The sequence below is a fragment of the Aethalodelphis obliquidens genome, unplaced genomic scaffold (genome assembly GCF_003676395.1).
Source record: "Aethalodelphis obliquidens isolate GAN/ISIS:26980383/991018 unplaced genomic scaffold, ASM367639v1 scaffold4, whole genome shotgun sequence".
Taxonomy (NCBI): Eukaryota; Metazoa; Chordata; class Mammalia; order Artiodactyla; family Delphinidae; genus Aethalodelphis; species Aethalodelphis obliquidens.
The window spans coordinates 51,359,844-51,371,961 of NW_020837948.1; the positions used below are offsets into that span (position 1 = coordinate 51,359,844).

The 12,118-nt window shown below is 38.5% G+C and overlaps 1 protein-coding gene across 5 annotated transcripts in view; it reads right to left on the reverse strand.

Annotated features, from left to right (window-relative positions):
- Window positions 1-9,825: 9,825 nt before the first annotated feature.
- The window catches only part of XRCC4 (X-ray repair cross complementing 4), a 258,151-nt gene continuing 255,858 nt past the window's right edge, over window positions 9,826-12,118 (reverse strand). For all 5 annotated transcript variants that reach the window (XM_027100692.1, XM_027100690.1, XM_027100691.1 and 2 more), the window contains one exon: window positions 9,826-10,466. In XM_027100692.1, coding sequence (XP_026956493.1) covers window positions 10,355-10,466 — 112 coding nt within the window. In that variant the 3' untranslated portion in view covers window positions 9,826-10,354. The remainder of the gene's footprint in view (window positions 10,467-12,118) is intronic.

Below are 12,118 nucleotides of genomic sequence, written 5' to 3' on the forward strand. Positions count from 1 at the left end.
TTAACATCCATTGAATGGCACCAGTGTATTGAAATCCACGCCCTCCTTCCCCCAGTGAGGTTTGGATCCAGAACAGGTACAAAGTGCTGAAGCCTTAGGAAATAAATGCGAATATTGCTTCCAATAGCGTGGTTACACCTACAGCCTCCAGGAAGAGGTGCAAGAAGTGAATTAATGAGGACAGCGACGGCAGCTCCTCCAAAGTTGTATACGAGCCGCATTCTGCAGGAAATGGGGATGTCAAAGCAGGGCTGGGAATGTTCAAGAAAGAGGCTAGTTGCACAAGAGGCTTAAAAATATCCTGAAATCACTCTGAGAGGAAATGATGAAACCATTTCTGCTTGTACCAAAGGCCTGGGCCCAGGCACTAGAAAGGGGTTCACTCTGTTGTGAGCGCGTCGTGTCGCTTCAACAGGAGACTCGCAACTTCCAAAGATTATCGGAAAGGTTTAATCTGTGGCGGTATGCAGTGGGTTTTGACAATTTTCCAGACAGACTGGGAATAGCATCATGGAGTTATACAAACCGCAAAGAGATGGGAGACCTCTGGGTGCCTGTGGTTATGCCCTTATGTGCTCCCTTTCAAAGTACAAATCTAATCAGGTCATCCCTTACTTCCCTTAAGATCCTTCTATAGCCGTTCACTCAAGTCAAAATCAATAGGTAGCCTGCACTACCCTCTCAGCCTCGTGCTTCATTTTTTCTCTCTCCCTTCACTGAAGCCTCAAGGCACAGAAGATGCCACACCCACCCGTTCCTCAGAGCCTCAGCCTCTGGATCCCTCAGCCAACTGGCAAGGCCAGAGTCATCCCAGAATTCAGCTCAAACTTCTTCTGTCTTCTCTTTCAAGTTTCCCTTGGCTACAGCCTCTTCTCCCTGTACTCTCCCAACAAAATAAGATCAGGTTGATTCTCCCTGTGCACTGAGCACACGGGGCACAGCTCTTTCACAGCACTTACCACACCCTGATTGTCTGTGTACAGCTCTGCCCCTTTTCTTAGTCTTGCCTTCCAGACACTGAGAGACAAAATTGACGTCTTATTTATTTTTCTAGCCCCAGTACCTGGCAGAGTGCTTGGCACAAAGTGTTGAGTAGACATTTGATGAGTGAATGAACACATAACACGTTAGGACTTGTGTTCTAACTATAAGTGAGAACTGTGTGTAAACTTAAGGTACCATATCCTTGTTCAGAATCCAAATTTCAAATTCTTGAGTTTAATAAGATGACTGATACAAAGGATAGTAAAAGTGAAAGTACCACTGGGTTACTATCAGCAAAAGAAATTCAACACTGGCTGATTGTAGGCAGTTAGAAAGTTACTAAATGGTAGAAATGAACTTATTTACAAAACAGAAATAGAATTACAGATGTAGAAAACAATCTTAAGGTTACCCGGGGGGAAAGGGGAGGGAGGGATAAATTGGGAGACTGGGATTGACATATACACACTACTATATATAAAACATAACTAGTAAGGACGTACTGTATAGCACAGGGAACTCTACTCAGTACTCTGTAATGATCTATATGGGAAAAGAATCTAAAAAAGAGTGTATATATATATATATATATATATATATATATATATGTATAACTGATTCACTTTGCTGTACAGCGAAAAGTAACAAACATTGTAAATCAACTATACTCCAATAAAAATTTTTTTAAAATTATGAAAGTTACTGATGTCATGTATGACAGGTTAGAGCTGTAATAGGAAAAACAAAGAAATGCCTTTCAGGGACTTCCCTGGTGGCACAGTGGTTAAGAATCCACCTGCCAATGCAGGGGACATGGGTTCGAGCCCTGGTCCAGGAGGATCCCACATGCCTCAGAGCAACTAAGCCCATGCGCCACAACTACTGAGCCTGCGCTCTAGAGCATGCGAGCCACAACTACTTAGTCCATGTGCCACAACTACTGAAGCCCGCGTGCCTAGAGCCTGTGCTCCACAACAAGAGAAGCCACCGCAATGAGAAACCCGCGCACCACAACAGAGTAGCCCCTGCTCGCCGCAACTAGAGAAAGCCCGCGCACAGCAATGAAGACCCAATGCAGCCAAAAATAAATAAATTAAATAAATAAATTTTAAAAAAAGAAATGCCCTTCAGAAATGTCAATATTTTATATAAAATTTCTCAAGAAAATACTAGTATTTGTTTTATTATATACTTTTTTTTCTCTCTCACCTTCCTCAAATGCCATAATTCTTACAGAATATAAAATTCTTATTAAACAAACATGGCCTTCAGATGATATATTGTTAAGTATGAAAATCTGTCTCCAAGTCAGAATTTTGACATTCTAATCATAAGGAAATATAACCAGTTATGGCCGATACAGAAGAACTGCAATTTTATCTTTTGAGGGAGAGTATGAATAAATGAATTAATGAGTGAATACATGAACATACTTAAAGCTCTGGGATAGATTTTCTCTTCCCTAGAAAGCACTTGTACAGACACCTAAAGTGTTTTCCTCTGGAGTTCTTCATTTTTTATATTTCAGTGGCCACTCCACCTCCCTTCTGACAGTTACATTATTTCTTTAGATAGGTCAATACCTTCAGTCAGGTCTTGCTTTGCCTAGAAGTCATGCCATCTTTTAAAAATGACATTGCAGGTATGGTACACAGTACTATTTTAACGTTTAACACTAGGGAAAATGTAATATGAAAACATGTTCCCCGACTGATAAAAACAAGGAACAATTAAAAGAAAGAGGTAATAGCTGAGTGGTTCTGCATGAGAAAATAAGAGGAATTGGGGGAAAGCTGAGAGGAGAGGAGAGGAGGGAGGAGAGAGGGAAGGGATGGATGGACAACGTGGCAGGAGGCTGGATCCAATGGAGACAAGTTGCCAATGGGAGATTCATGAGTGGGAAAGCCAGAAGACTTTAAAGAATAGAGTTATGGTAAAATCAAATATAAGTGCTCATTTTGAGGTAAACTGCCTCTCTCTGACCCACACCTTCAATAAATTCTGCTATACACAGAGATTTCTCAGTCCTTTTGTCATGTAAATCAAAGGAAATGAAGTGAGTTCCATGGCTGAGTTGGCATGGATGGGAGAAAAAAGAAAATTGGGGTTGATAAAACATGAGGCTCAGCCCCACAGAATTCAGAGCAGAGGTAGCCATGAAAATAAATCCCGCAGGAATTCACAAAATTCTTGGGAAGAGCATCAGACTTTAGAACGGATCAGGGACAAGGAGCTTGAGCTAATAAATTTCAAAGAGAGGGTCAGTGTAACTGATAATCTGGTGGTGCATAACTGTGCTGATTCATTATGTGCAACACAACCATCATAAGACAGAACAACAGTAACAATCATACGATCTTCCATATGTGCTTCACTTACTGTGCTAAATGCTTTATCTGCATTATCTTACTTAATTCTCAATGTGTGGATAAGAAAGCTCAAGTTCAGAGAATTTGCCCAAGGTTAGACAGTTAACAGCTGGCAGACACAGAGTAGAAACCTGGCTCAAGTCCCCAAATTCACATTACTAATTCCTATTTATTCTATTATCAGGTTCTAGCCAGAAGACACCAGATTTTTGTTCCATGTATATACTGAAAGCTATTACAAATGCAAAATTGTCTTTGTTATTCTATGTGATTAGCTGTTTTAGTCAGCGCTTATCAAAATACAGTTATATAACAAACTATCCCAAATCTCAGTGGCTTTGAGTAGAAAGCAATTATTCTCATGCTCACAATCAGCATGGTTGACTATAGTTCAGTTTATCTAGATTGGGCTCAGATGGAAGGCTCTTCTCTAGGTTTCAGGGTAGTGAGCTTGGCTCCAGCTTGGCAATGAGTTCAATTCCACTCTGTATCTCATGAGGGGCCCAGGCAGGAAGGGTGGCAGCTACCCGGGGCGTGTCTGTCTCATGGCGGAGATCAGCATCTCCCAAAGCGAAAAGCAGAAACAATGTAATGCCTCTTAACTCCTAGGCTCAAAAACGTGTATATTGTTATTTCATCCACATTTTATCAGCCAAAGCAAGTCAACTGAGTGGTGGTGGTGAAGAGCAAAAATTTATTGACAATATTTTAACCTTTCATAGTAATCTAATTACTCCTCTGTAAACTTAGTTCCTCAGAGAGATACATTATATCTCTTAGGGGAGTGGAACAAGATTGTTTCCAATATTATTTAGTAGGGGCTCTGGAAATTTTCACATGCTTGAATTCCCTAAATGTTTGCAAAGCATAAGGACAAAACCATCTCTTTCAAGCCTACTTCTCTCATCATCTCTACCACCATTTTGTCCCAGTAGGGATTCTAGAAATCTCATGAGGTTTTCAATCGGATCACTTAATTTAGGAGAGGCCGGGAGGGAGGGAGAGAGAGAGAGAAAGAGAAAGAGAAAGGGGGGGGGGGGGAGGGAGAGGGAGAGAGGGAGAGAGAGGGAGAAGCCACTTTGCTGTACACCAGAAACTAACACAACATTGTAAATCAACTATACTTCAATAAAAAATAAATTTAAAAAAAAGTAAGTGTTTCAGGACTAACCTACATTCTATTTACTGGAACAGTGGCCACCAAAATTGCTCCTGCCATTAACAGGAACATCTACTGTCAAGAAGGAAATCTCTCTCTTTTTTCTGTAGAACCAAGAGCCTTTAGGGACAAAGAGACCCTTACTCAGAAAGCATAGTTCTCAGTGAGATTGTGAGATGAGAGTTTAGGATGAAGGGCCTCCAAAAGGGAGAAGAAAAACCAACATATGAACAATAAAATTCATATTGAATTTTATTCAAATAGAGGAGAGGAAAATCAAAAAGTGAGGATCATAGCTGGTAAATGAGAGGGTATGTGTATATTTGAAAGGGAGAAAATGAGTAAAAGGGAGGCTGGAGAGTGTTTTAGGTTGAGTAGGTAGAAGAGAGCTGGGAGACAGGACAGGAGATGGTGCTTGCCTGTCATGTATTTTCCAAGGTATCCTTTTCCAGTTATTAAAATAGAGGAAATCATTTCAGGTTTGAGCACAGAACACTTGCAAATGAAATCTGCCCTCCTGAGAAGCATTTACTAGAAGCTGTCAGATCAGCAGTGAAAAGTTTTAATTCAGACAATAGCTACACATGGATGCATGAATAGTTCTTTTGTGACTATATCATTCTCCCTTACAAAATGTGTTAACTACATACTTTTTTAAATTTCCTGATTTATAGGTAAGTTCATGAGGGCTTTCATGAATTTAGATGTCAGCTATTTAATTTCATTTTATTAAAAAAGGATTCTATACAAATATAACTGAGTAAAAGAATGAGAGAGACACAAAAGAATGAGGGTTGGCTGCACCTCTGGGAAATGTCTGCTAAGGGGCCTACTGACTGGCCTTCCTTTCCCATTCCCAGATGCCCAGGAAGGGTTCCATGACCTGAAGTTTTCTGGAAGCCCATACCTTCCCAAGAAGGTGCCAGTTAGAACTGTGGAGCTCAATTCTCTCCGTATCTCTATTATGTAACTTAGTTTCACACTCCTAAATGCTCCGGGCCGACATTCCTCCTGGGATACCTTTTAACTTGTCTTCTTCATTCGGATGATTCACAATTACAGACTTGGAAATTAACCTCACACCTGATCCCCCAGGACCCTCTGTACTCTCCTCTGACCTGGAAGACAGCTTCACCCTCAGCTGACTTTCCCCCAACCCCTACCCATTTCTCTTAAGCCCCCAACTGGATCCTTTATCTTCTATGGATCCTCACCCACAACTTTAAATTTTTTATCCTTCTCTTTAAGCCACTTATCCTACTACTCCTTGATATTATAGTTCACCATACAGCGGTTTCGAGCCCCAATCTCAACCCCACTCTCATATACTCACTCATATACTCCACTCTTGGAGAGCAGATCCCAAATTTCACATCACTATAAACTCCACAGTAACAGAGCAGTTGTACTATTCATTGCCTCATCTAGTGCCCAGAACAGAGATTGACGCAAGCGCTTAACAAATATCTGGTGAATGGATGGATTTATCCTTAAATTCTCCACGTGGCTCAGTTCTGTATTTTGTGCATAACTAATCCCTTATAAACATTTGTTGAAACAAACTTACCCAAGAGCTGCTTGGCTCCAAAACATGGGATCTAGTATTTTATAAATTTGAGTTATGCACCACTAAGAAAAAAAGTTTTAAATAGTTTCTTGACCTTTTTTAAAACTACATAATAAAGATGTCTCTTCCTGGGTTGGGATTTTTTTCTTCCATGAACTTCCCTAATGAAGCCTGACGCATACCATCTGATGCCAGGGTCAATCATTATAAATCTTAAGCTGAAAAAACCTTCAGAAATGCAATCACCTTGTTTTAGAAGTGAGGGCACCAAGATCAAAAAAGCCATGCTGCTAGTGAGAAGCTGCTGCGTAGCACAGGGAGATCAGCTCGATGCTCTGTGATGACCTAGAGGAGTGGGATAGGGAGGGTGGGAGGGAGGCTCAAGAGGGAGGGGATATGGGGATATATATGTACGTAGGGCTGATTCACTTTGTTGTGCAGTGGAAACTAACAGAATATTGTGAAGCAATTATATTCCAATGAAGGTATTAAATAAATAAATGAGAATAAAATCATATTCATAATCATTATCATCATCAAGAAAATAATTTAGAAAACAAAAAATGAATTGGTAGACTGAAACAAAATCATAACCATCACATCAAACTAATTGCTAATGGCCTAAACACCATCTACTGATAGAGATTAACAGAATGTGTTTTTAAAAAAACTTAACTTTATGCTTACCACAATAGTACATAAAATATAGGTTAAAACTAAATTGACAGAAAAAGATGTACAATTCAAATAGTAATAATAATAATAAGGCTAGAGTCTTTATATTAACATCAAATAAAATCAATTTCAAAACAAAATACATTTCCAGAAATAATAATGCTGAAGATGTCAAAGGTATCTTAACTGAACAAATGTTTGAAATACAAGAAGCACCTGTCTGGTGGCAAGCCAGCATGTGTGCAGTCCTTAATAAGGAGTCCAGGCTTCTCCAGCCTTTCTATCTGTTCCAGAGGTTCTTCAACCAGCCAAGGGTGCTGGTCTCCTACCTAGGACCCAGGAACTGACACACAGGGTCTGTGGTTCTCAACCCACCCACTACCCAGAGAGGGTGCCCACCCAAACAATCTCCCTTTTTCTCTGAATCCCCTCACAGGAGCACAAGTCCTGACCCAATTGCTTTTCTTTCCATTTTTCCCAATTATGTGCATATCCATCTTATAGCCTTGGTTGTACAGGAGTCCTTATGCCAGCATAAGGACAATATGGCATAGTCTTTATGCCATCCTAGTATGTGTGATCTGGTTTCAATATAGTTTATTTTTAATTGGAGTATGGTTGATTTAAAATGTGTGTTGGTTTCTGCTGTGCAACAAAATGAGTCAGTTATATGTATACATAGATCCACTCTTTTTTAGATTCTGTTCCCATGTAGGTCATTACAGAGTATTTAGTAGAGTTCCCTGTGCTATGGGTAGATCTTCTATTTTATGTATGAGGGTTTCAATATAGTTTTGATTTGCATTTCCCTAATGAGTGATGAAGTTGTGCTTCTTTTCATGTGTTTCTTACAATTTTTATATCTTCTTTGTAAACATAACTATTCAAATCCTTTGGTAATTTTCCCACTTTACCAAGGTATAACTGGCAAATAAAACTGTATATACGTTAAAAAAAAAAAAGCCATGCTGCATTATAACTCAATTCTTGTGCCTTCCATTTCAGTGTCTTCCACAACAATCTATTTTAGAGTATAGACAATGGAAAAATGTGGGAAAAAAATCATGGCATGGAATGATAGAATCTCGACATCTTAACCAAATCTATAGATATCTGTCTATAGAGGACAAGAACTTTAAAACCACAAGAGATAGAAAAGAGGAAACTGTGATTATGGGCTTATTCTGTTCTGTTCTAACCAGCTGAATTAATCTGACACATAGCAGTGGTTGAAAAGATCCACTGCCCTGAAAAAATACAACTGACCCCTGAACAACATGGGGGATAGGGGTGCTGACCCTTCAGATAGTCGAAAATCTGAGTGTAATTTATAGTCAGCCCTTCTTATCTGTGGCTCCTCCATATCTTCAGATCCTCCATATCTGTAATTCTTCATCTGAAGACTCAACCAACTGCAGATTGTGTAGTACAATATTATTTACTATTGAAAAAAATCCGCTTATAAGTGGACCTGCATAGTTCAAACCTATGCTGTTCAAGGATCAACTGTACCATGAACTTTATAGATTCTCTTGTTATGATTACTTAGGAAACACTTTCCATGTATCCCTTTCTCACCACTAGTGAGTTAACAGCCAAAATTCTGTTTTCTTCTTCTTCTCTTTCACTTAAAAAAAAAATATATATATATACATATATATAACATATACATATATACATACATATATACACTGATGTATGCTAATTTTGGTTAGTCATTTGTGGTCTATTCATATGTGGTAGCATTATCTTCAGATTCTGGTACTTTATGTACACAATCTCCTTGGAAAGATCCAAGGTAAATCTTGGATTATATTAATTCATTATTATAGTGCATTTCCTAGGTGACTGAGTAGAATTTTATAATTATATTTCACATATTTATATTTACATTTAATTAAAATTTTTCCTCTTAAATGGAAGCTAGTATAGAAATAAAAATGCAGTAAAATTTCTATTTAAAATATTTTGTTGTTCTATTGACTTAAAAAAATCCTATTTCTGATATAAACAATAATGTATAATTTCCTTCTCATTCTCTCTCTGTAGTCAAGCCTATGTGTAAACATTATGTATATTTATTTATAATTAATCACAAAAGGTAGTTGAGCTTTCTGAACAACTATTTCTTTGTATCAAATCATCAAGCTAAATTTCAATCTTTTAATGAGTTTCTTTTCAAAGTGATCTAGTAACTTAAAGAAACTAGATGATTTGAGGGGCTACTACGTGATAGACATGCATTTATTCCTTCAACAAACACTTACTAAGTCTCTATGAATCCAGCCCTGTCCTAGGTACTGGAAGGTAGAGAGATAAACCAGAGGGCCATGCCTCTGCTATGATGGGGCTTACTTTCTATAGGGAGACAGAGAAACGGGGGTGGGGGGGAGGGGGGAGTTGGGGAGAGAGAGAGAAAGAAAGAGAGAGAGGGAGAGGAGGGAAGGGAAGAGAAGAAAGGGAAGTATTTAAAGTTTGGAGATATTAGCATATAGATGGTACTTAAAACCACAGATAATCTAGGGAGACAATGTAAGTAATGAAAAGAAAAGTCTAAAGATTAAGCCCAGGACACTGAAACTTTTAACTGTTGGACAAGGAGAAGGACTCAGCCAAGAAGTCTAAAACATTAGTGGCCAGAATGGGAGAGAAATACAAACAGCATATGTTACTGCAAAAGTCAAGTGAAGAAAATGTTTCTTAAGGAGAAGTGATTGGCTGTCAAATGTTTCCCTGAGAGGCTTAGTAAGATGAGGACTGAGAAAGGACCAACTAGCAACATGGTGGTCACTGTTAACTTGAGTGGCATGGAGGGAATGGATGTTCAGCTGGATAGAAGTGAATGAGAGGTCAGGAAGTAGAAACGATGAATATTTAAAAAACAAATCTGTGCCAGATGTAAATGGGGATAGATAAGTGGATACGAAAAGGTCCTTGTCTTCAAAGAGGGCCCTTGTACCTATAAGATACACCTTTTATCAACAATCTCTGAAAAACACTCTTTGATAAAAAACAGGGTTACATTTATATTAATATATACTCTATAAAGACCTGTTACTATATTGCAGGAAAAAGTTTAACTAAATAACATCTTTTATTAAGGACACAAAATCTTCAATCAAAAGTTTTATCATCAGATTTTCAGGTTGTTTGTGTACAAACTAAAAATAGATTTTACACATCATTCCACAAATTAAAATGCTCAAACATCAGTGTTCAGAATATGACTATTCAAAAAAGAATTTGTAGACATTTTCTTTGTCCTATTTTCAAAATCTTCTGAGACAGAATAGATAGCTACTACATATAATATGTGTGAACTGAATAAGGCAAATGTGACCTTTGCAACAAAAAGGTCTGAGATTTTATCTAATTCTAGGCATGCTGAATGAATAGTTTAGAATAATGCACTACTGTCATCAAATCATATCTTCATATACATGTGTAATCCATTTTGCATAATGGTTTCAGCTCAGTGTGTATGTAATTACATTGTAAAGCACACTCAGAGCTGCTGCTGAGTTGAAATTTTTCTTTTGTCATTTAAGGAAATGAATAGAAAACACAGTCTTGTGAACATCAAAGTACTTTTTGAGACAATTAAATCTCATCAAAGAGGTCTCCTGGACTACTGTTTCTTAGAGTTTCTAAAGACATGTTTTCAGCTGGGCTGTGATCCTTTTTCAGCATCTCAGGTAGTGGAGGATCAAGCCTGGAGTAAAAAGAAAAATCAAGACAATTTTATTTTGAAAAACTACATACAGAGTAAAAGAAAATTAAGAGATACATAAGTGAAATAAAAGTTAAACCCTGCTTCCAAACTGCTGCATTAACATAAAGAGAGATGAAAGGCATTTATTTTCTTTAACTGCTTTGGAATTAATCTGCCTCTATTCTGAGCTAACGAAAATTCAAGGGCCTACAACAATATTCATAATTAAGGTCAAGAAATAAAATATCCTCTGTGCTGTACTTTTATGCCAAGATACTGAAGATTTCTCAAGCCATTTCTTTAATAATTCCATCACAATTTACACTTTCCTTCGGCTCCCTTAAGTTCTAACTATTAACATTCATTTGAATCTCAACAGCGGGAAGTTCTATCACATAAATTACTTTTAGTGGTCATTTGATTGTAAGTGTGTATATAATGACTTCACGTTTTTAGCAGTTGCTGATGAAATGCTGTTGGTCCATTCTTTTACTGAATCTACATATCTTCATTTAGTAAGTAAATTTATTCAGTTTCAGTACGGTAGTTACTACATCAATGGACTGATCTCTATATTTATGTAAATGTTCTCTGAGTCCTAGGATAAAAGGCATGATCACTAACGGATAATTGGTGTTTCAAAACTGGTGAGCTGGAGGGTAACAGAGCTCAGTCAGAAGAACACCCTAGGAATGTATATTTATACCCTTGTATAAACCTGGTCTGAATCAACCCAGTAATACTCAGTAAAATGCCCATATTTCCAACTACAAAGGCAGAAGCATCATAGCAGTTTGGTACAGCTAAAAAAGAATAGGACTTGAGGGACCTCCCTGGTGGGTCAGTGGTTAAGAAACCACCTGCCAATGCAGGGGACACGGGTTTGATCCCTGGTCTGGGAAGACCCCACATGCCGTGGAACGACTAAGCCCGTGTGTCACAACTACTGAGCCTGTGCTCTAGAGTCCGTGAGCCACAACTACTGAGCCCCCATGCCACAACTACTGAAGCCCATGCGCCTAGAGCCCATGCTCCGCAACAAGAGAAGCCACCGCAATGCACCGCCTGTGCACCACAACGAAGAGTAGTCTCTGCTCGACGCAACTAGAGAAAGCCTGCGCGCAGGGATGAAGACCCAACACAGCCACACACACACACACAAAGAATAGGACTTGAAGTCAGGACACATAGGGTTTAAATCTAGGTCTATTTCTTATTAGCCATGTGACTTTAGGCAAGTCATTTAACCTAACCGGACTTCTGTTCTCTCACCTCAGAGGTGGTCTAAAGATTAAATGAGATGTTATAAATGACAGTGCTTGTAAATTCCCACAAAACATTTGGAAAATATTATTATTAGCTCCTAATATTGCATAAATTACAAAAGAGCTCCTGCTAATAGTTTCTTTAATTTAAAAGACTAATCAACTAAAGATCCCCAAATTTTATGTTTAGATTATGAGTACTTCCAAAAGCCTGCACCCATACTTAGTTGCACAGATTATTAAAAATGAATCCACCACAGGGTCCTCCTTGGCCTCATGACTGCATACAATTAACCATGGTTGGCTGCTACTAGGCCTGGGACATGTTCTGTCTTATCCTGAGCAAGCCAAGTTCAGATAACATAACCCTCACAGGAATGCGGAGGT